A 22438-nucleotide genomic window follows, 5' to 3' on the forward strand; every position below is an offset into this window, starting at 1 on the left:
TCTTTATCATATATCCTCCAACATATGCTCTTCTATCCCATTATTCATTTGGGCATAGAAAGGGTGACTAAATACTGCAGACAAAATTTCTTCATTGTCAGACAAGCAGCAGAAATGTGCCAGTGAGATGCAGTGTGCCTGTTTTCTGTATGTTATGGTCATTTTCAATGTGCATAGCAGTTTATAGGATCTGTGTGAACTGTAGTTATTTTGAAAAACAGATTAAAAAGTTGTTGACTGCAATCAGGTGTAGGATGTGTGAGCTCTGGAAAGATTTATGAGCAACTAAGCCAAAGCATCTGACTACAAATTTGCTATACATCCATTCTTCCACATTTGAATCATGTCTGAAGTCATTCTGCTCAAAGCCAGAAGAAACTTTTCACTCTAACTTTTGATTGAGAAGTGGAGTTGCTTTCATTGCAGTTAATTTATAATTGACCTCGATACAAACTCAGCAAGAACTAAACTGTCTTCAAGTGACATCTTTGAAAGCACAGCTTTATTTTAGACTGATCAAAATAAGTCCGGTCTGAGATAAGGTGGTGTCTGCAGAATACATGATTAGCACTGTCCCATGTATCTCAGTGAGCCCTCTTTGAAGTATCAGTGTGCACTGGAATGCCAGCACTTCAAAGCATGCTGCCTCCAGAAAAGCTGGGGCTGTGGTTAGCCACCAAGGGGTTAATAAAGATCAAAGAAGAGCATACATAAACTCCTGCATAAACAGAACTGGGTTGAAACTGGAGGTTAATAACGCCATCATCTAGGACAGCAACACCTTGAAGGCAGGCTTGTCTTTCCCCTGTCGTGATGCTATGTAATGCTGAGATGTTTATAGTCAACTCTTTCTCTGGATTGCTTTTCAGGTGAGGAATTCAAAGTTTGTCACTACAGAAGAGAGGCTGTGTGATAGTTGCAGTTGGCATTGTTCCTCTGGTTCTGTTTTGATTTGCATGCTAGTTACATGGGAATGGCTTTTTGGGGTGATTTGATAAGATCAAGCTGGATAAGGCTTTGAGCAACCTGATGTAGTTGGAGGTGAACCTGCTTACTGCTAGGGGGTTGGACAAGATGACCTTGGAGAATCCCTTCCAACCCAGTGCATTCTGCAGTTCTGTGGTTGGTACCTTCACATAGGTTTAGGGCATGTGAATGAGGTATTGTGCTTAGATCATGCTCACCACCTGTGTTCTCACTCTGTGGCCTGGGAATGGTCTCTGATTCCAGACGTGTGGGTGCAGTCATGTCTAGCAGTCCGAAATTCACAGTGACTAATGTTTGAGACTGGTGCCTATTGCACAGAGCTGCCATACAGCAGAGAGGAAGATGCTGCTGCTGACTGCAGAGGAGGTTGGACTAGATGGCCTTTGGGAGGTCCCTTTCAACGCAGACTGTGCTATGATTCTCTTTTCCTTGAATGGTGGACTGTGCAAAGCCTTAAGAGCAAACTGTGCTGCTCTGAGTCCTCAGATTTTTTTTCTGAGGGCACACACACTCTGGTTTCTGCCAGCTCATTAAATTTGTGGCAGCTCTCTTTCCCGTGAGTGGGTTTTCTTGCCTTTAAGGTTAGATAGCCTTCACCTAGAAGAGGTCATTTAGGACTCTCGTCACCCTCTCTCTCTGTAGATGATTTCTGTAACACTGTGCTGCTTTCGCTTTTCCTTTCCTTTGTTTCTCCATTCTGTACTGTGTTTATTTGTTTTTTGCTTCACTAGACCATTCACATCCTGTGGTACAAGGTCCAGTAGCTAATGCCCATGCTTCCAATTCCTTTGCTGTAGTACCATAATAAAACCTGTCCACCTGGCTATATTGTGTTTCCAATTGAGTTAAAGTTTGAAACTGGTAAGGAAAATAAGTTTCGTGCTCTTGAAATGAGAAAACATAAACATTGAAACTTTTTGTTCCCACTGCCCACAGTAAAATGACTTTTTCTTTTGCATGATACTCAAATTCCTGAGAACACAGGTTCTATTGGTCATGCTGGATTTCACCTCAGCTTTCTATGACTGCAGCTATCTACTTAGTTACATGGGAGTTTTACCTCAGTTTTGAATATGTAGCATGGTAAAATGAGGAACTATTTGAAGAAAAAAGCAATATAATGGTGATGCTATTTGAATATAAGACACTTGATGTGTCATAGTATCACAGCACTTTGTTTCTATTCAGTCAATATTGTTACTAAGGAACCACTAATTGCTGTGTATCATGTTAGAGGGGGCCCTAACAAATGCATGCAAATCATATGATTTATAATTCATAAATCCCCGAGTCCCCTGAGAACTGCTGCTCTTGCACTTACACTAATTACACAGTGTTCATTGATCTGGTCCATATAGCACCTTCAGTCCATATGGCAGCCCTTAGTGTAAGGCTGGAAACTTCCTTAGTGGATGGCACTGTGCTGTTCCCAAAATCTGCAAACCTAGCCCTTTGCTTCATCACAGAACTGCCCAGGTGGAAAAGACCTTTAAGATCATTGAGTCCTATCATTAGCCTAACCCTGACAAGTCCTTCACCTAAACCATGTCCTTAAGCACTACATCTGCATGACTCTTAACTACTCCCAGGGATGGGGACTCCATGACCTCCCTGGGCACCCTATTCCAATCTCTGAGAACCTTGTCAGTGAAGAAATTCTTCCTAATATCCAACCTAAACTTCCCTTGGTGCAACTTGAAGCCATTTCCTCTTACCCTATCACTTGTTACTTGATTGACCCCCACATCTCTACAACCTTCTGTTGGGTAGTTGTGGAGAGCAAGAAGGTGTCCCCTCAGCCGCCTTTTCTCCACACTAAACCACCCCAGCTCTTCTCATAAGACTTGCTCTCTAGACTCTTCACCAGCTTTGTTGCCCTTCTTTGCACATGCTCCAGCACCTCAGTCTCCCAACCATAACCCTTTGCTGTAGTTCCTTCTGCCCAAGTCACAGCACTGCTCATGTCTGGCTTCTTCTGGCTGTAGATGTACAAAGTCTTCTGTGCTTTTTGAGGATGGGATTGCTGTGGTTAATTCATCTTACTGGTGAGCTGGTTGTTCCAGGGGAGCTCTATAATATGCTGGTTTATATTGGTGCTGATACACCCTTGTCCCAGTAGTTGCTGTCAAGTGTGACTCGCGTGTAAGAACTGGACAATATAGGTGTGTGTTTGTGGCTGTGTGGGTTTTCCTTGGATGTTTTGCTATGTTTAGGGAGCAGATTATTTTTTTTTTAACCTCATAGTACAATTACCAAGAGTTATAAATACCCAAATCATAGAACCGTTTTGGCTGGAAAGGATTATCTGGTCCACCTATTAACCCAACACCACTGTGCCCACTACACCATGTCCTGAAGTGCCATGTCTACATGTTTTCTGAACACCACCAGGAGGGGTGACTCCACCACCTCCCTCAGCAGCCTGTTCCAATCCCTGACCACTCTTTCCGGAAGAAAATTATTCCTAATATCTAACCCAAACTTGCCCCAGTGCAGCTTAAGGCCGTTTTCCCTCATCCTATCACTTGTTACTAAGGACAAGAGATCAACATCCACATGGATCCAACCTCCTTTTGGGTAAAGGAGGCTCCAGACACCTTTTCTCCAGACTAAATAACGTAAATTCCCTCAGCTGCTCCTTACCAGACGTGTTCTCTAGTCCCTTCACAGGCTTCATTGCTTTTCTCTGGACATGCTGCAGCACCTCAATGTCTTTCTTGTAGCAAGAGCCCCAAAACTGAACCCAATACTCGAGGGGGTGACCCTCTGAGGGTCCCTTCTAAATCAGTGCAATATGTGAATCTCTGTGGCTTCACCAGTGCTGAAAACTGGGGGGACAACCACTTGCCTGGTCCTGCTGGCCACACCATTGCTGATCCAGGCCAGGATGCTTTTGGCCTTTGTGCCCACCTGGGCACCCCCTGGCCAGTCTCCAGCCAGCTGTCGACCAACACCCCCAGGTCTTTCTCTGCTGGGCAGTTTCCAGCAGCTCTGCTCCAAACCTGGAGTGTTCATGGGGTGGTTGTGACCCAAGGGCAGGACCCATCACTTTGCTTTCTTGAACCTCATCCAGTACTCAGTCTAATGTTTGATATGTTGTTATTTGGGAGTAATCAGCTGCAAATTTCCTATGTCTAACTAAAAATAAAAGTAGAGGCCTAACAATATATTATATTTCAGGATAATACTTTGTGCCTAATCATCATTATCTATTTTTTCTAATAATTTGAGCAGAGCTCTGTAATGCAGTGTAATTGTTATCCAGAAGAATGGCATCACTTAATTCTATCAAAAGTGGAGAAAGATGGATGAATGACAAATGAATAATTTACCATCTTTGCATAATACTGTGGCATGGAGTAGCAGAGGGATTGATGGCAGAAGAAGGTTAACAAATTTTAGCAGCTTTCATTAGCTTTTCATTGTCATATGTTTGTGGTGCTGAGTGAAATAAGCTTTGTAGGAGATCTCAGTCTAGGGAACTAATTACTTGTGCCGATTGCCAGGCTGATGAATAGACTCTCATTGTATCATTCCCCTGAAGACGAGGAGCAGTCTGTGATTCACGACTGCATCCTGGCTGATATTTGATAATAATTTTAACAGATAAATGTAGGAAGGCAGAATGATGAAGTGCCTATCCATGCTCTACGACTATCAAAGGCATGCATGTAGCCAGCAGTGCTCTGCCCCTTTGTTTTTTTTTCTCTGTAATCTCTAATGGAGAACTCTAAGTTATTAATCGACCTTTGAATAAACCTAGATCTTTCCTGTGGGTGATAATTTTTCTTTGGTTAATTATTCCCAAATTGTTGGATTCTGTAATCAAAGCATTCCAATTTTTAGCATGATTGTAACACACTCCAAGTGTGAAAATTAGCTACTGGGGCATTTAATTCCAGTAGTTTTGTATTTTCCTGAAAGTCAGGCATAAGGAAGATAAAAAATATCACTGCCTTTTCTTTGGGATCAGAAAAAGGCACTGACTTTTAATAGAAGGCAGATGTAAAGATGCTCTCCATTTTTATAAGGGTATTCTCAGTCCCAATTTTTAATGTCAACAAATTGTAAGTAGGTTTATGCAAATTATTCTGGCTTTTGTTCCCATGTTTGTCTGAAAGCTGATTTACCTGAAGGAAAACTCATTTCTGCCTTTAGATCTCAAAGCTAAGAATGTAGATACCAACTCCTTTTAACACTATGAAATGAGTGGTGGCTATTCATTTGTCAGTGCTGACAGGCAGACTTTCTATTAGCTCCTGACTCAGGAATGGAATAGATCTGCATTTTTGTCTTGACACCAGCGATGTTAACAAACAAAAGTAGTGGGTTTTACTTGAAGCATACAGATTTTTTTCAGGCTATCATGGCTATTTTAGGCTCCAGGCATTCTCTGTTTCTTTGCTATAGATGAAATTACTGGGGTTTGTACCTTCTCTGGGCTGAAATCTTCCTTGGCAGTAGTGTTTCTTCATTCACCATCATCTTCCAAGATAGCACCTGGCACTTGTACCCAACCACATTAAAAGATCTGTGTGTATTTGATACCGCCACGTTAAAAAGGTCCACATACATTTGGAGTATACAAAGGAAAAGAATGAGTTTGATACAACTTTTTCTAGATGTCTTTTTTTTCCTTTTTCAGGTATGCCTTCAATACAGCAATTATTACACATCTTAATGTGTAGTTTTTAATTAAATGTTAAACCCCTACTACATAAAGCAGAAATCCAATCTGATTTGCTTGAAAATAGATTGCTGTTTCACTCTCCTGGAATGGTTTATTTAAAAACAGTAAATGGAAAAGAAATGCATTTTCTTGTGTTGTTCTAAGCCTCAGGGGCTAAATGTAATGAATATTTTAAGAGATTATTTTAATTAAATTCCTGCACATCTAAACAGAGTAATATTTTATTATCACATACATAACCATGTAGCTGAGGTATTCATTAAAGTTAACACTTTCTGGACCAAGAATTCATGATATGATTTACTGACCTTGTGCAAAAAGGCACAAATTAGGAAGAAAAATGAAGGGAGACAGACTTTGATTAATATAGGTAATGCTACACCATATTTATAATAGCCTTTTCCCTATTCTGGTTTATAAATGCAGTCACTGAGAAAGGTGCCCTGCTGAGGCTGAAATGAGGCTGAAATCGGAGCACATGCCACTAGAGTGTGGGGAAACTGATCACACTGTCAGCAATTCATTTCAAAATGATGTATTTAGTGCTCATTTCACCTTCCAAGAAAAAAAAAAAGGGAAAGGAGTTCCTTAGACTGGAAGGTGATACTGTTATTTTCAAGGACATACCTAAGTAAAAGATTGCAGAAAGCAGGGGAGGTTAGAGGAAAAAAAAAAAAGGGGGGGGAAAAAAGGCAAAAGCAGGGCAAACAAGGAGAGCTTTATGCAGAAATTCAGTGCTACCATGCTGTTTGATAATTACTAACATATGTGGCTCCTCTGTTTCATTGTAGTCGTCCTCGTGAGTTCTGGCGCCTTGACTACTGGGAAGATGACTTGCGGCGCCGGCGACGGTTTGTGCGTAACCCCCTCGGATCGACACATCCTGAAGCGACACTAAAAGCAGCTGGAGAACATGGTCAGTGTAAAATCTGCTCCTTGCCAATAGCAGCAGGTTAGCATGTGTGGCAGTAAAGATCAGAGTTTCCTTCCTGTGAGATGCTTGAAAATTGTCCCCAATGCCAGCATCTTTTGTGGCTGTGTCTCAGACCCACTCGGTGCAGGGGCAAACTGGCTGCTACTTCCTGAGCATCTTCACTGCATCTGAGCTGGCACTGCATGTGTGCTTTGCGTGCTGTGCTTGCAAACAATTCTTTCTGAGAAGGAGAAATTTCGCCATTAATCCCTGGATGCTCTTTCTGACGGTAAAGTTACTGCCCAAGGCAAGGAGTTTGGAGCTAGGTGATCTATAAGGCCCCTCACAACCCAAATAACTGTATGGTTCTAAGAAGTTTTTCCCTGCTCTGAAATCCACAGCAGTGATTTCTGTTTACATATCTGCCTGTTGTTACAGATAGAGTCAAAGAAAAAGAATACTTCTAAAGCTAAGCTGAATTCAGACAGTTTATGCTTAAGTCCTCAATAATTGTTATAGTTTATGTTGAAGTCCTCAAGATTTTTTGCAATTTATCTTTAGACCCTCAGGGTTTTTTTTCCAGTTTATCTTTAAATCCTCAAGTATTTTTGCAAGGATTTGATATGGAAGAAATTATAACAAATGCTAAAATTTCAAGTACTATTCAAGCAGCAAATGGGAATGATGATTTCAAAAGGAGTTTGCATTTTATTAACAGTTTTCTGCATTTTATTATCAAAGATCATTCACCTGCTGCATGCTGCATCTGTTCTTCAGGAAGGTCTTTACAAAAACTAATGCAATAATCAGTCTACAAGTCTGTAATAAACCAGAAGATAAAGAAAAAAAACAAGCACCAAGCACCCAAAGCAGTGAACTTTGGAGTTTAGTTGAGCGTTTTATGTGTCTCCACTCTAATGAAAATACATTGATAAGGTAAAAAAAAAAATCTTTGTTTTATTTAAAAATAATTTGCTTCTAATGAAAGCTGAGCGCCCTTCACCTTGAGGGTAGATGTCATGCAACAGAATAATTTAAATTTAGGTCTTTTTTTTTCTTTTTTTTTTTTGGGTCTGTGAATTACTGCCTCCATATATGCATGCAGACACACACACGTATTTTATATCTGGAGGTATAAACTTTATGCTAATTTAAAACAATCAAGACTTTTGTATGGACATAGAAGAGCATCGCTGGTGGAAAGTTAGTTTCTGCCAGGAGTCTTAACCTCTTACACTCAGCCTTAAAGAGCCATTTCTGGAAGAAAATGTCTACAATATGTCAGCTGATAAAATGCCAAATGTGACATCAGTCCTCTGAAATAAATGACGGAAGAGAGGGTAGTCAATAAAGTGATCTGAAAGCAATGTTCCTAGAGCCCTACATCTTTGACTGTAGAAAGAGGAACAAGATATGGAATTAATAAAACCCCCATTTTTTAGCTTTGGGGTTTGTTGTGCTCAATGCTGTGTGTTGCTTCTATGCCAGGGCACAACGTTTCTTTCTGTTTAATGCTTCATGAATAAACAACATCTGCCCCCCTGTAAGATTATGTGAGCTATAAATAGATATTGTCACAGTATTATGTATTCTACTCATATTTTCATATTTATACTTTATATTGTTTATGAAAACACTGAGAAATACCTTTATTTTTACTGCAAAATATTTAAGTTCCAGTTTATATTTGTGTAGCTAATTCTTCCACTACTAAACACACACTAATATTACTCATCTGTTGGCATTCTGTTTCTTTGGCTCTCCAGTGAATATTCTGCTTTACCTTGGTGAAGTCATGATCTAATGTGATTTCTGAAGGTATAGAAAATTACTCTCTGCCTCACTGAGTGCAACTATGTTCTCAACTGCCTTCTTCCAACGTCTTCCACTGGCAAGATTACCCAAGTGAAAATTTAAGTTCAGGGGAAAGCTATGTAGAATGTACAGGAATGCAAAGGTGGTTGAGATTTTTTTATGGTTTTGTTTGAGATTTAAGTGCTTTGACTTTGTTTGAGATATAAGGGCTTTGGTGTTGTTTTGTCTGTTTGTGTTTTGGATTTTTTTGTTAGTTTGTGGGTTTGGGGGGGTGGTTTGGATTTGGTTTGGTTTGTTTTTTTTAAATCTCAGAAAGTATGGTTGTCAGGAAAGTCAACTGGAGTGGTCATTTGGTCTATTTCTTTCTGAACCAGGTATATAAAGTTTTTATAGGTCAGAAAATCCAATTATTTCCAGATTTTTGGAACCAGACTTTCCTGTTTTTCATAATGTAGATAATCTTAGAATTTGCAGAATACTTGCCTTGGTATTTTATTGTTTCTTATTAATAATTTATCATTAATTATTCTATTTCAGTTAATGGTACATGTCTCTGGAGCATTTAAAAATAATGAGTAAAAGGTGCCTCGCTGCCTACTTAAGCTTTCCTCAAAACCAAAACCCTTAAATTGGGCACAAGGGATCGTGCCAAAAGGGAGACATGAGGAAATAATGCTTAAATAATGGAGAAGTGCTTGCAAGCTTGGGGTTTAGCACACTTCTCATTAGTAGATGAACATGATCAACTGTTTGGTGTCTTTCAAATGAAAACAGATGTATTCTTCATGCCAGAAAGCTCACAGTCTAGGAGAGTTCCCAGTTTGCAACTGTGAAATTTACTCGGAAGCAATTGGGAGCTGAGATGCTGCTCAGTAAAAGCTGGAGAAAACAGCAGCGGCAGCAGCAATTGCTTCTTTTGCAGCCTAGTTATGCATCTTAGGAGCAAGAACCAATCTTTCCCAAGGATTGATTTGATTTGAAGGAGAACCTCTGGTGCAGAGGTGGCAGAATAAATACCTGAAGACTAATGTTCTCTGTTCAGACAATCAATACCAGCCCCATGACTGTACTTCTGGCTACCTTCTAGTTAAAAACAAATTTTTTAATTCTGACAATTTAATTGCCATTCCCAAGTTCACATTAACTTGCTTGGGAAGAAAAGACTTTAGGTAATTTTTCAAAGGGGAGGACAAAAAAAAGAAAGAAAAAACCTTTGAAAATGGCTATTTATAACAGTCAGTCTGGTCGTGTATTGTGGGGGAAGGAAAGAGAGGCCAAGGTGGGCTGGTGGTAGAAGCTTGGGATGCAAAGTGTTAACTCTTTTCTGTTTTTCCTTTCACTCATTGTTTAGAAATGAAATCAAAATAATCCCATAGGTGTGAAAGTGCAAAAAAAAAAAAGTAATACTTCGACCCTGCTGGGATTTTTTAGCTTGCCCCCCAAATACAATTTTGTGAGAAAATCCTGAGCTGATATAAAAATACGTTATCAGGCTTTTTAAGATGGGATTTGTTGGGGTGTATTGTTACAATCCTGGGGAGAGAGGGGGATTAAAACAGTCTGCAGCACTTCCATCAGGGAATAGGTAGGGTGCAAAGGTGGGTGACTGCAGTTTATCTGCATTACTACCATCAGCTGGTCAATTTTCTTTGCCTCAACTCAAGGGATGAAGAAGTCATCTTAATATTGAAGAAATCTGATGTGACAGTGGTCAGGGTGTTTTCCCCACTTTTTAAACAAACGGGAAGACTGGAGGAAGGCTTCTAGGAGAAAAAAATAAGAATATATTAAAGGGGTTTTAATGCATCTTTTCCCTGAATTGCTTTTCCTGATATATTTACCAGACATTGAAAGTAAGAGAAAGTAATAGGAAGTATCTTCAGTATCATCCTCTCTGATATTTTATTTTTCAGATGGCTTTTAAAAACTGTTTTGCATGTAAGGTTAATTTTCAGACAAACAGTTTAACATAATATGGCACACCTGTTCAGCAATGACAGCTATTATTCTTACAACCAAGTGTTCCAGAGCTTTAACTGGAATCACTAAGGTTCTCTGCAAATGCAGAGGCATAAGACTGCAGGGCAGTGACATAAGATGTATGGGCTTGGATCAGCATAATATCATCAGTTGAGGAAAGAAATAAAACCTGAATATGTGATGAAAGTGAGGCAGGAGGTGTGTACTTCGGTTAGAGAGTCATGGAATGGTTTTGGTTGGAAAAGACCTTTAAGATCATCGAGGCCAATCCAGTAACCTTTGGCTGGAAGCTGCTGTACTGGTTTTATTTCTCCTTAGTGGTAGGAAGGATTAAAGACTGAAGGACATTGCTAGTGTTTAGGACAGGTTGTGCTATGCATAAAAGCTTTAAGCTTTGATTTAGTCTTAAATAAGACTAGGTGGAGGGCTAGGCTGAAGTAGCATCTTCAGTGTGACACAGCTTGTGGTAGAAGCAGCTAAGATGACTTTGTGTACACTTCAGATGGGGTTGTTGAGGCAACAAAAATAGTTTGCCTGTATTAAAAAAAAAGTAATATAAATTACTATCTTTTACTTCATCCTTGGGACATTTTTTTTTTTTAGTGGTTTTTGATCTTGAAGGAGCACTGGTAGGCCACTGAGTAGCAGTGCATGTGGTGTATATTAGTATACTGTTGGTAATTTTACTGCTGCTAACTTAAAATCCTCAAGGGGGAGTTAATTACAGGAAAACCTTTCTAAATATCAGCTGCATATTTTCCATGACAAGAAGGTTTTCAACTCAGGCTGAACAGCTCCAGAATCTGAGCAGTCATTATTTACATGAGCATGTTTCAGAAAGTAAAATCTGTGTCTGTACAAAGGCAGTTTAAAGCTCTGCAGTGATTTATTTTGTAAAGGCTTCCTTACAAGTGGCAGTTCCTGGTTGGGGAGAAAGAATCCTGCATAAATAGAATTTTATTTTGTGTGGCAAGTTAAATTCCCTTTTCTTTGTACTTTTTATTTGTTTGTGTTGGGGTGGGGGGGTGGGGGGGTGTTGTTTGGGGGATTTTTTTTGTAAGCTCAAGGCCTAAACCAAACCCATTGTATTTGGTGGCTTGGAGGTTTGTTTTTTTTGGGGGGGGGAATGTGTGTGTTTTTCTTTTCCCCAGTTTTTACTTAATAGAAAAGTTTATTATTTGCAATTTCCATGCATAGATTTACTTAGACAATTTAAACTTTATGTATTGCCACTAGGGAATTGCTGCCTTCTGTAAATGTTTTGCAAATTAACATATTTTTGAAGTAAGCCAGGGGAACTTCCTATCAAGGATGGCAATAATCAGAGCAGGCAGCAGTGTCTTGGATTTAGCTGGTCCTGGTGTGTTTGGTGACCACTTTTCAAACATGGACAGTTCTCAGTCTGTGTTTAAAAACCAGTATTTCTATTTCAACTTGAAACCCCACCTGCTCCCCCCACGCCAAACAGTACACACACTGCTGGGCTTTGGTAACCTATGTGTAGAGAAAGTGATCACCTCTGCTTTTTTGTCTTTTGGGGGATTTTTGTGTTTTCTTTCCTTTTGCTGTTTGGTTGGGGGGGGGTTGTGTGTATGTGTGTGTGGTTTCTTGTGTTTGGGGCTTTTTTGGTTGGCTGGGTTGGGTTGGGGGTTTTTCCTTCCTTTTATTTCCCCCCCTTTTTTTCCTTCTTTTTTCCTTTTATTTTTTTCTCTCCCCCCCCCCTTTTTTTTTTATCTTTTTGCTTCATTTTAATTTTTTTTCCCTTTCTTCCCCCCTGCTATGCTGCTTTGAGCTTGCCATTTTAGTAGATTTTGACCTAGCAGTGCCGAGGTGAGGAGAGTCCTGGCTAGCACTAGCACCTCTAGAACAGGATGGGGAGGAAATGGGGTGGGCAGAGAGCAGGAGGGCAGCGCTCCTGCACCGCGGAGGCAGGTTTGCCTGCCCGGTTACCGTGTTGCAGGGACAGGTAAAGAGATATTTTTGTTGCCATCTTTTCCGAAAATTCATCTGTGATGGTGGCGATGTCCCTTGTGAGGACCGTGTGCCGTTCCGCTGTGCCCGTTGCGGGCAGGTGCGTGCGTTTTTTCTACCTTCAGCCCTGACCGTGTGGCTGTTTGGGGTTTTGTCCCTTCACAGCCAGGTTTGTGATGTGGGCTGTGTGTTTCCTTGCCTGCTCGGACCACTTCTGGCTGCTGTTGCGGTTGGGGTCCGGGGCTGCAGCTCCAGCAGTGCGAGAGGCTGCTCCAGCCTTCCCTGCTCCTGGGGCGCAAATCCCGCCACAGGAGATTTCCCCCAACCCTGGGCTGCCATCGCTTTCCCGCTGCCGAACGCCCCGGGAGCTGCTGCCCATTGCCCCGAGAAGCCGCGGCCAGGCACAGCGAATCTCTCTTCTGCCGCCGTACCGGCTCTCCCCCCGAGCCAGTCACCTTCCCGCCTGCCTCCCCTGCCGTTCCCCAGGGTTCTTCGGCCGCCGTTGCGCTACTCCCTGGGCGACCCAGCGGGTTGAGCATGGCCTCCGGGCTGCTCCCGGTAGCTACCGGGCACCATCCTGCCGCCGCTGAGCACTGTCCCCCGGCAGCGGCGGTGTTTCCTTGCCTGGCACGGACCTGTCACTACTTGCCGTTGCCAGAGCAGAAGTGGAATCACGAATTAACGCACCGAGTGATTGGAAGCTGCTGCCAGCGGCAGAACTCAGCTTCCCAGGGAAGGCTGTAGGGGACAAGTCCGTTGGATCCTTCCCCCTCCATCATAAACATTTGAAGCAGAGTTAGACGTGGCAGAGAGTTCTGGATAATTTTGAGCAGGATTAAAAGGATTAAAACTAGATGTGTCCTAACATTAGAAGATTAAGACAGGTATTTCCCACAGCTGGTCCTAAACAGTTTTCTTCCCAACCTTCCATTATAAAAGCCAGATTGCTCTGCATTGTTGCTGCTGACCTGACAGCACAGTGTCTCTCTCTCATTTCAGCTCCTGATGAGGACATACTTGTTAAAGGAAAGCAATCCATCAAGAGTCAAGTATTAGGAAATCAGAACTCAGAAAGTGAGATTCTGCTGGAAGGTGACGATGATATCATGTCATTCATGGAGGAAAGAGAAGTGGAGAGCTTAACAGGTAACTTCAGCTATCTCATTTTCATAGAATCGCAGAAACACAGAATCATTTGGCTGGGAAAGGACCTTTAAGATCATTGCATCCAACCGTTATACTCAGTTTCTTTACTGTTTAAGTTCACATCTCCCCTGCTCTGCAGTGAATCATGTTTTGGGATACACACCTATAAAATTGTTTCTTCCCATAACTGAGTCATTAAGATAATTTTCTCTGCACCTCAGATGCTGAGCATTTGCTAGTGGAGAATTGTGCATTTTCTTTCCTTGCTTTGGCAGTAGACGTCTGTATTCTAGGGAACCTTGCTTGGGGAAAACAGCTCTATGTGAAAAGGGCTTTTCCTTGGGTTTGGCCTCATTCTACTCCTCAACCCATGTCCTAGTGGACAGTTAGGCAAGTTGTCTGTAATCAAAGACTTCGAAGAGCTTTAATTTTTTCCCCTGAGTTTATAAAATTGTATATATTGGTTATTTACTTGGGTTTGAAAGATCTGTTCAGTCACTGCATTTAATTCCTCTAAACCCGTTGTCACTCTCCAGCTGAAGTCTCTTCTCCATGGAGCACAGGCTTCGTAGATCTCCCTTCTTTTCTCTGACAAAGAAATAGCACTTCAGATCCTTGAACTTCATTAAATTCACTCACTCACGTGCAACCTCTGCTGATGTTGCAGCCTGAGCAGAGTGGCTCAGTTTCTGTATGGTTCAAAACATAAACCCAGAGTAAGCTTCTTGGGTCAGGAGCTGGGAGTTAGAAACCCCTCTGTCGTTATTTGAAGAATGTGGGGTTCACAGGGAAAGTGCAAACTTCTGTGTGTTGTGCTGTTTTCTCCACTGCTATCCCACGTACATTTACTTCAGAGAAAAATGTTATTTCATGGATAAATCTGGTTCCCTGAGAACCTGGTAGTATAATCTTACATTTGTGGATATCATACGTGGAATAATGCAGGGGGAAATTACTGGAAGTGATTATTTATTGGCAGCTTGCTTCTCAATGCACTGCATTCCACCCTTTTTATTTTTAAAAAGCAAAGTTAAAAATGCAGCGTAATGACAAAAGAAAACCTGTGTAGGAAGAGTGAAGTAAAATAAAATAATGAGAGAATAATTCAGTGGCATTTTTGATGTGAATCTTTCCCCCATCCTATTCTACCATGAGCTTCCTCTTCAACAGCTTTCTCCATGTGTCCTTCTCTTTTTATTATTCGTCTCTGCCTTCGAGTAATACATTCATACTGTAATAGAGGTGAAAGGGGAGTTTAATTATATAATCTTGACAGTGGCAATAGGATTAAGAAGTAATCCTCACTAATAAAGCAGTGTGGGTTAGAAATGAAGTGGAAATTGTCAGGGGTCTTCTACAGGACCTGGACTGCCCCAGCTTTGCAGCTGTCTGCTTGCCCTGTAATTGAATGTCTGCAAGTGATTGAAAAAATGTTATTTCTCCTTTGGATTACATGCTAATGTACAGAGGGCAAAGGGAGACAGCAAAAGACCACAGAGCTGCTTATTTCATCCATTTGTGGGGCTGAGCTTTGGGAAATCATGGTAGTTCAGCAGCTATCTTGTGCCCATCTGCAAACACAATGTATTTGTACGCTGGGAATAGAGGGCAAAGCTGCTCTGATCTCCACAGAGCATCTCTCCTTTTGTCCTAGTGGCACACATTAAGATTGATGCGAGATTAAGGACCATCACCCTCCTAACAATCGATGGAAATGACAATTCATCTGAATTTTTTGTCAGTTATTCTCACGTTGATTACCTGAATGTGTGTAGCTCATTTATAGCTGCTTTATTAACACAAAACTCTGCGTGTCACTTGCACATCTTCCTCCTAGTTTACACAAATCTCAGGTAGCACTGCAGCCGAGTCACTCCACTTCCTTACCTCTTCATCAGCTGGGTGACAAAGCTAACCTGTGTTCTTTCTCTCTGTCTTAGTTTACACAATAGGTTCTGCCTTGTCAGGTCTGTGCTGGACCTATTGTTTTCAGTAGTAGTCTGATTTGTCCCTGTGATAAGCCCTGTGGAGATGTGATTATTCCAATAAAAATTCATTCAGTTGGAAACCAACCCTCCAGCTGTTTACTCCCACAGTCCCTGAGCTGCAGTAACACCGCATGCAATCTTTGGACAATATTTACTGTGGAATCAAAAGCATTTTTAAAACATTTTGCTTTGGGTTCTGTAACATTGTGTGTAACCTTCGCAATAGATTTCTAGCATCCGTGAGGGAACACTTCACAGTTGGACAACTTTGAGCCTTGCCTGCTGTTTCACCTCTGGGGAAAGCTCTCAAAACTCTCCAGCACACAGGGAACACTTCTGACAATGAGGTTTCAAGTATTCCTGTGTGCACACTCTCTGTTGCATTTCATAGAAGGTATGCAACTCTCAAAAAGCAAATGCATCTGAGTGAAAGCGACACATGCAGCCAGCTCTGGCACATACAATGTATGCAGCAGTTTGCAGTCGTAGCTGCTGCAGCCTTTGGCATCACGGAGACACTGCAAATCTCTTACGTGTGTTCTTTTCCCAGCTAAAAGGAGGGTTTGCTTTTTAAGGCAGAGCTATGCTCTTTGCTGTATTTGTTTTAATATTCTAAGGTTGGAAAGCAAATAATTTGCCCTCATGCTCTTCTCTGTGCTGAATATTGTTGGTGTTTTCATTCTTTGGCAGGTCCAGTTGCCCTAAGCACACCAGCTCAGCTTGTGGCACCCTCAGTGGTAGTGAAAGGCACTCTTTCCATCACTCTTTCTGAGCTCTGTTTTGAGGTGGATGAAGAAGATCCCAGTTTTAAGAAAATCGACCCAAAGGTAAGAGATCATTGACCCTGAGCTCCGAGAGATGACAAATTACCCAGGCCCTTTAATTCTTCATCTGACTTGCTTTACCTCCATTGGTCTGCAGTGTTCCTGCTTTATTAAGTTTGCCACTGACCATATTAACGTCCCTGAACTTCACATAGGTGACACCTCCTCTCCTTCTTCTTTTTCTCCCCCTCCCACAATTCAACCCTACTTGAATGTTAATTAGCTGGCTGCAAGTAAAGCTCCAGGGAGGCACTTTAAATAAAGACATCTTGAATCACAGGCCTTTGTGAATACTGGGAAGTTTAGCCCAAAGGCTTTATTTTACTTTCCTATTTTTACCCACCACTATTATAAGGTAGCTCTAAACTTCCTGCACTCCTCAGTTTTCATAGCTTCTGTGTCTTGTTATTCCACACCATGTTTTACGGGGCCTGTGATTATTTATTGTGCCCAAGCAGAAAACATAAATGCCCTCTTAAAATGTGTTTCTTGCTAATTGCCACAAACTTTATTTGCTCCCAGTTACTTGATTACTTGTTTAAAATCAGTAACCTTCAGTAACATTCCTGTTTCAAAGGCAATTAGCTTAATAAGGTTGTACTTGCAACCTAGAAAACGTTCCACGCTTGGAAAGCATGGCACGGCTGATAAATATTCTTGCATCCCAATTTAAGCACGGTGGTGGCTCTTGGGTTCTTAAATATCTGTTTAATATTAAACAAGGCAATAATTTCTTTGTGAAGGAAAAAAAAAGAAAAAAGTCACTGGAAGAAGTCATGGTTTTCTAGCAGTGGAGAATACCTTGTGTGTTAAGCACCAGTTCAGCTCTTTGTTCCTACTGGGTAAATTGCTCTTGTCTGGGTTAAAAATGGCATTGGTGGGTCTGAAAGCTGGGATTATCAAATCCTATGAAGGGATACATTTACTGGGAAAACCAAGACTCTTGAGATCTTAGAATTAGAATGTAACAATTTAACATTAAGCCGTTAATGGGAACTGTGATTTGTATGTGATACTATAAATGAGATTTAACTTTTCTGTTGGTCCTGAAGAATTTTTTGGAGTGTTCTTGAAATAATTTCAAGTATGAGGTAGCTCTTTAAAATCTGGATATCCTTACTCCTTCCATACTCTGGTTTTTGGTGTTTTGTTTTGTTTGTTTGGTTGGGTTTTTTTAAGTTGAGTGGTAAAAAGGTTATAAAATGTGGAGACAGTTTGATGTCACTTATTGCATTTTCCACCTAAAATGTTCTGGTATGTGCTGCGTTTCTGTAGCATGACAATGTCTTACAGATCTGAATTGCTCTGCTTTTTTGGTTTCCATTTTTAGCATGTTACTAGTGTTAGTACAGTTACTAATTCTCACCATCCCTGTTATGTGCTTTATGGGGCCACTGACATACAACATATGCTTGGGGTTTTTTCCTCCTTTTTTGAGTATCTAGTAGTGGCTATTTTCTTAGGTTTGGGTAGTGCTCTGGTTTGCTGTGACTGTATCTTTAAATCTGGGAGACTAAATCTGGGAGATTTTAAACCTGAGAAATTTTATTTGGGTTCCTATGAAAGAGTGAGTTGGTTGCATGCAATACAGGCTGCATCTCTTACATTCTGCTTGTGCTGCTACTTCAAAGAAGAACAAAACAAACCAGACCTTTTCTAATGTCTCTTCTACATATGGGGTAGGCTAAAAATGAAATCCTATTACTTTTGCTCTTAAAACCAAACCTGCACAGCTTTATTTGAAGCACTAACGCCTCCCTACCCCACCCTCTGCTTAAGTTACTGTACCTGGATAGAGGAGCTGCTGTAGAAAATCCCCCCTTGGAAAGAAAATAAATCCTAATCCACCGTAGTAGCTCAGAAGCCCTGTTTAATTAATGAGGCTTCATCTGTTTGATAAATTTAAAGCTCCTTGTATATTTGTCTAAACTACTGGAAAGAAAAACATTGTGACAAGCCCCTGAAGGAAAACCTGCCCTAGAGATAGCATCAGGAGTGATAAGATCAGAGTTTACGCTCTCACTCCAGGCTATTTTTGGGAAGGAAAAGAGGCATTCCCGCGGGCTAAACCCCTTTTGCCAGGTGAGGCTGGCTCAGAGATGGGGAAGGGGCTCTGGATGGCTCTACAAGAGACTTGCGAAGCATAGCCCAGCTTGAGCGCCCCGGGCTGAGGATGCTCAGGACGGAGCAGCCCCGAGCCGGAGCCAGCGGTACCCAACCGCTGCTGGGCAAAGGGCCGCACACGCTCCCCCTCAGCGAATTTCCCAGGCTTGTTCATTTCGTTTTTAACTAAACCCAAAACCAACTCCAATTTGAAAAGCGATTGCTTTCTGGATCTGCTCACGGAAGTAATGCTTTGGGGCAAAACCTTGGATTTTTAGACATGCCAACCCCCCACCTCCACCCCCTCACCCCTCCTGCCGAAAGCACACGAAAATTTGTTCAAAATGCCCCGACCTGGCTTTGAAATGTTTCGGACGTCTGGAGAAGATAAAGCTAACGCTCGTAGAGCTTAGAACGGCATATGCCATTCAATCCTGCACATATTTCCAAGTCGTCCTAAGGAAACTTAAAAGCCGCAGCACGAAATACAAGCAGTCGGGTAGAGCTGAGCTTTGGCAGAGGAGGCTCGGAAGGGGCTCTGCGGGGAGGGATGGACGTCAGGGAAGACCCCGGGTGTACATAGGACATCGGCCGTCTCCCTATGGATTCCTTATGCGCTCGTCGGGCTGCGCTGTGGGGCGATTTGCTGCTGTACTTAAATGCGGGACGGAAACCCCCAAATATTTGTTTTTAAAACCTATCGAGCGGTTGCTGTAAGGGGTATTAATTATTTAGGGTAGATCTATACTTCGCTTGTGTCAAAGTCAAAGGGAGAGAGAGAAGGGAAAGCAAACAGCGGGGGATTTCTGGTAGAAAACGGCTGCATTTGGGATTTACCGGGGGGAAAAAAAGTAACAGAAATACAAGGAAAAACATAAAAGAGAGTAGGGCATGGGAGGGAAGGGCATGCTCTGATTCTGTCCAAATTTTGTGCCACACTCTGTATATTCCCGAGATAGCGAGGGGAAGCTTAAAGTCATAGAAATAAAGCAGATGTTGTCACACGGTGAACTGAAAAATAAGTCCCGATTTTTTTTCCTTACTATATTGCTAGAAACTAAAGTGAATTGCAGAAGACATCAATAAATATGCCAAACAAAGGCTTGGGCTGGGCATTGTGTTTAGACTGTCTTTACATCTCCTGTTTCCGTTGCTTTAAAAATATATATATTATTTCTAACGTTCACAAGCATCGACTTGCCTCGGTTTAAGAACCACCCACAAAAAGCTGGCGTAAAGTAATATTTTTATTACTCTTTGCAACAAGTCAGTTGTGGGACACATAACCTGACTTTGGCACCAAAATACATTTAACATCAGTAAAACTGTTTGTTTGGTTGGTTGTTGTTGGTTTTGTTTGGTTGTTGGTTTTTTTTTAAGTGGAATTTATACATATAGTTAAATAACTTTTCACTTGGTGACAACATTCAGGAAAACAAAAGAGTAAGAAAAGGACTATACATGGATTGGGGGGGAGGAGGGAAACAAACAAACAAACAAAATTGTACCTTTCGGGTTTTGTTTGGAAGTTGCAAATGTCCGATCTCTTCTTTTAGTGACTTTTTACAAACTCCCGTTGAGGGCAGGAGGAGAAAGGTTCCTTTCCCTTTTTCCATGCAGGGTGAGTCCGAGTTTATCCCGGGAAAACCGTCTGGCAGTTTTAAAGGCCGAGCTGCAGGTGGGTAGGGGGAGGGTGTCGGGGGCGATTTCTTTCGCCGTCTCTTCCCGTCTGCGTTAAATAAAAAGTTTTTTTTTTCGTTGTTGTTGTTGGGAGAGAGGAGTTGTCTGTTTTGGTTTTGTTGTTGTTGAAAAGGGATTGTTTTATTGGTTTAATTTTTTTAGGCTCTGCTGTTGTTTTGTGGCGAGTTTTGTGCGCGAGGGTGTTAACCCTATAGTTTGTCGAGGCTTTTGGGATTGGTGAGGATTTCTCTGGCTAGCCTCCAGGTCTGTTTGGCAGCGCTTTCAAGGGCCGAGTGGGGCTTGCCCTGAAAGAGGTCTAGGTTGGGGAGGAAGTAGTGCGGGCAGCGCCGGCACTGCAGGCAAGAGATGAGCTGCAGCAGGATGCCGTTCAGCCGGTCGCCCAGGCAAGCCTCGTCCCAGTCGGTCTCCCGCGGATGCTTCTCGCACTCGTACAGCAGCAGCGTCTTCATGTGGTAGTTGTTGAGGGGCTGGCCGGGCAACTCCAGGTGCCGGTCGCGCAGCGTCTTCAGCACCGAGAGGCACTTGTTCCTGCAGCCCCCCATCAGCAGCCGGTTCTCGGCCTCGCCGAACTGCAGCACCCACGCGTCGCTCTCGGCCGAGCTCTGCTTGCCCGTGAGCGAATAGCACTCCTTGGAGAGCAGGTTGAAGCCTTCCGCCTTCACCTCGGCCACCCGGTTGGGGCCAGGCCAGGGAATGTGCGGCATGGGCCACTGCGCCGCGCTGCGCGGCCAGATCCCCGTGCACTTGAAAGCGGGCGTGATCTGCACCACGTACCGCTCCCGGATGCGCAGCTTCACCTCGCTGGTGTCCGCAATCATCTTCACCACGTCCCGGTAGCTGCACTTGTCCACGGCCTGGGCCACCAGCGTCTGGAAGCGGGAGCGTATCTTACGGGCGGACAAGTAGCCCGAGGCGGTGATGAACTCCACCCAGAGAGACATGCTGCGTTTGCGGCCATCGCTCAGCTTCAGCACGGCGCAGCCCGGCAAGGAGCCGTCGTCCACGAAGTTGAAGACGCCCATCTGGTTGAGGTAGAGCACCACCTCAAACTCGGTGGGCGAGATCACCTCCAGCCCCTCGTAACGGGCGTCGATCTCGCTGAGGGAGCTGATGAAGCGCGGCTCCTGCACCTCCACTTCCTTCAGCACGTCCGACACCACCTTGCAGACCTCCCGGATGGTCTTGGCGATGGCCGCCTTGCGCGCCTGGCAGCGCTCCGTATAGTATTTGTTGAGCTGGTAGACCAGCTTGGCCTGAGCCGCGATCATGTTGGGGCACAGGTCCGGGCTGTACACCGGGCTCTCGCAGTACGTTGAGGGATCCAATGCTTTAGCGGTGGCTGCAGCTTTGCGGAGGGGCACCGGGCAAATCGCGGACCCCCAGCCCCTCCGGGAAGAAGGCAGCGGGGAGAGCAATTACGGGGAAAAAAAAAAAAAAAAAAAGAAAAATTGAGGAAGACGACGAAGCACAGAGGGGAGGAGGAGGAGGAAGAGGAAGAGGAGTGCAAGTCGCAGGCGGGCTGGGCGATGCCGGAGCGTCGGGCACCCCCCGGAGGGCAAAGTTTTGGGTGGCAGTGGGGGCAGGGAGGTCTGCGCTACCCCTGCGCTCAGACGCCCACCCCCCTCCACCCCGCGCAGTGACAAAAAAAAAAAAAAAAAGGCAGCTGTTTCAGTAGTTCATGGAAAAAAAAATAAACCCAACAAAAAACCAAACCAACCCCTACAAACAAAAACCAACCCCAAAACCCACCAACACAACCAACCAAAAAAACCCCAGACGGACTTCCCCAGAACTCGCAGAAGGTCCCCGCAGAAAAGCCGGTCGGCGGCGAAGTTTTAAATCGCGCACGACAGGAGAGGAGGAGGAGAAGAATGCGAGCAATGCCCAGAACGGAAGAGGGAACTCTCTCTCTGTCTGTCTGTCTGTCTGCCTCTCAGTCCGTGGCACCGCCAGAGATGTGCATGAGTTTGGCAGCCGCTCTCAGACTGTCAGGGGGTGTTGCTGATTTCCCTTTTCCTGCTGCAGGCGTTGGCTGAACCCGGCTCTGGCTTGCTCTAGCCGTGGGCACTTGGTCTGTGGTGGCTCATTCCTGTCCTGCAGCTCTCTATAGATTGTTTGAGATGTGTAGATACGGATAGAGGTTGGGTTGTTGTTTGTTTTTGTTTTTTCTTTGCACAGACTGTGTTTTATCCTGAGAGCGGATGGGGGGTGTAGCTGCTGTGCCCGGGAGTGGCTTCTCCTCCCCCTGCCCACCCCTGCAAGTTTCTGCGCCTCCTCCTTCTCCGCCGTGTGCCGGTGCCTCTCCGGCGCTGACGCTGGC

The 22438-nt window shown here is 43.3% G+C and overlaps 2 protein-coding genes across 2 annotated transcripts in view; one reads left to right on the plus strand and one right to left on the minus strand.

Annotated features, from left to right (window-relative positions):
- Positions 1–22438, plus strand: part of LRBA (LPS responsive beige-like anchor protein) — a 352375-nt gene that overhangs the window by 174783 nt on the left and 155154 nt on the right. Inside the window, exons 37-39 of the mRNA XM_054392204.1 lie at positions 6469–6593; positions 13356–13502; positions 16181–16317. Coding sequence (XP_054248179.1) covers positions 6469–6593; positions 13356–13502; positions 16181–16317 — 409 coding nt within the window. The remainder of the gene's footprint in view (positions 1–6468; positions 6594–13355; positions 13503–16180; positions 16318–22438) is intronic.
- Positions 20307–21386, minus strand: MAB21L2 (mab-21 like 2). Its single transcript, XM_054392317.1, has one exon. The coding sequence runs from the start codon at positions 21384–21386 to the stop codon at positions 20307–20309; it is 1080 nt and encodes a 359-aa protein (XP_054248292.1).

Source organism: Indicator indicator, chromosome 25 (genome assembly GCF_027791375.1).
Source record: "Indicator indicator isolate 239-I01 chromosome 25, UM_Iind_1.1, whole genome shotgun sequence".
Lineage (NCBI taxonomy): Eukaryota > Metazoa > Chordata > Aves > Piciformes > Indicatoridae > Indicator > Indicator indicator.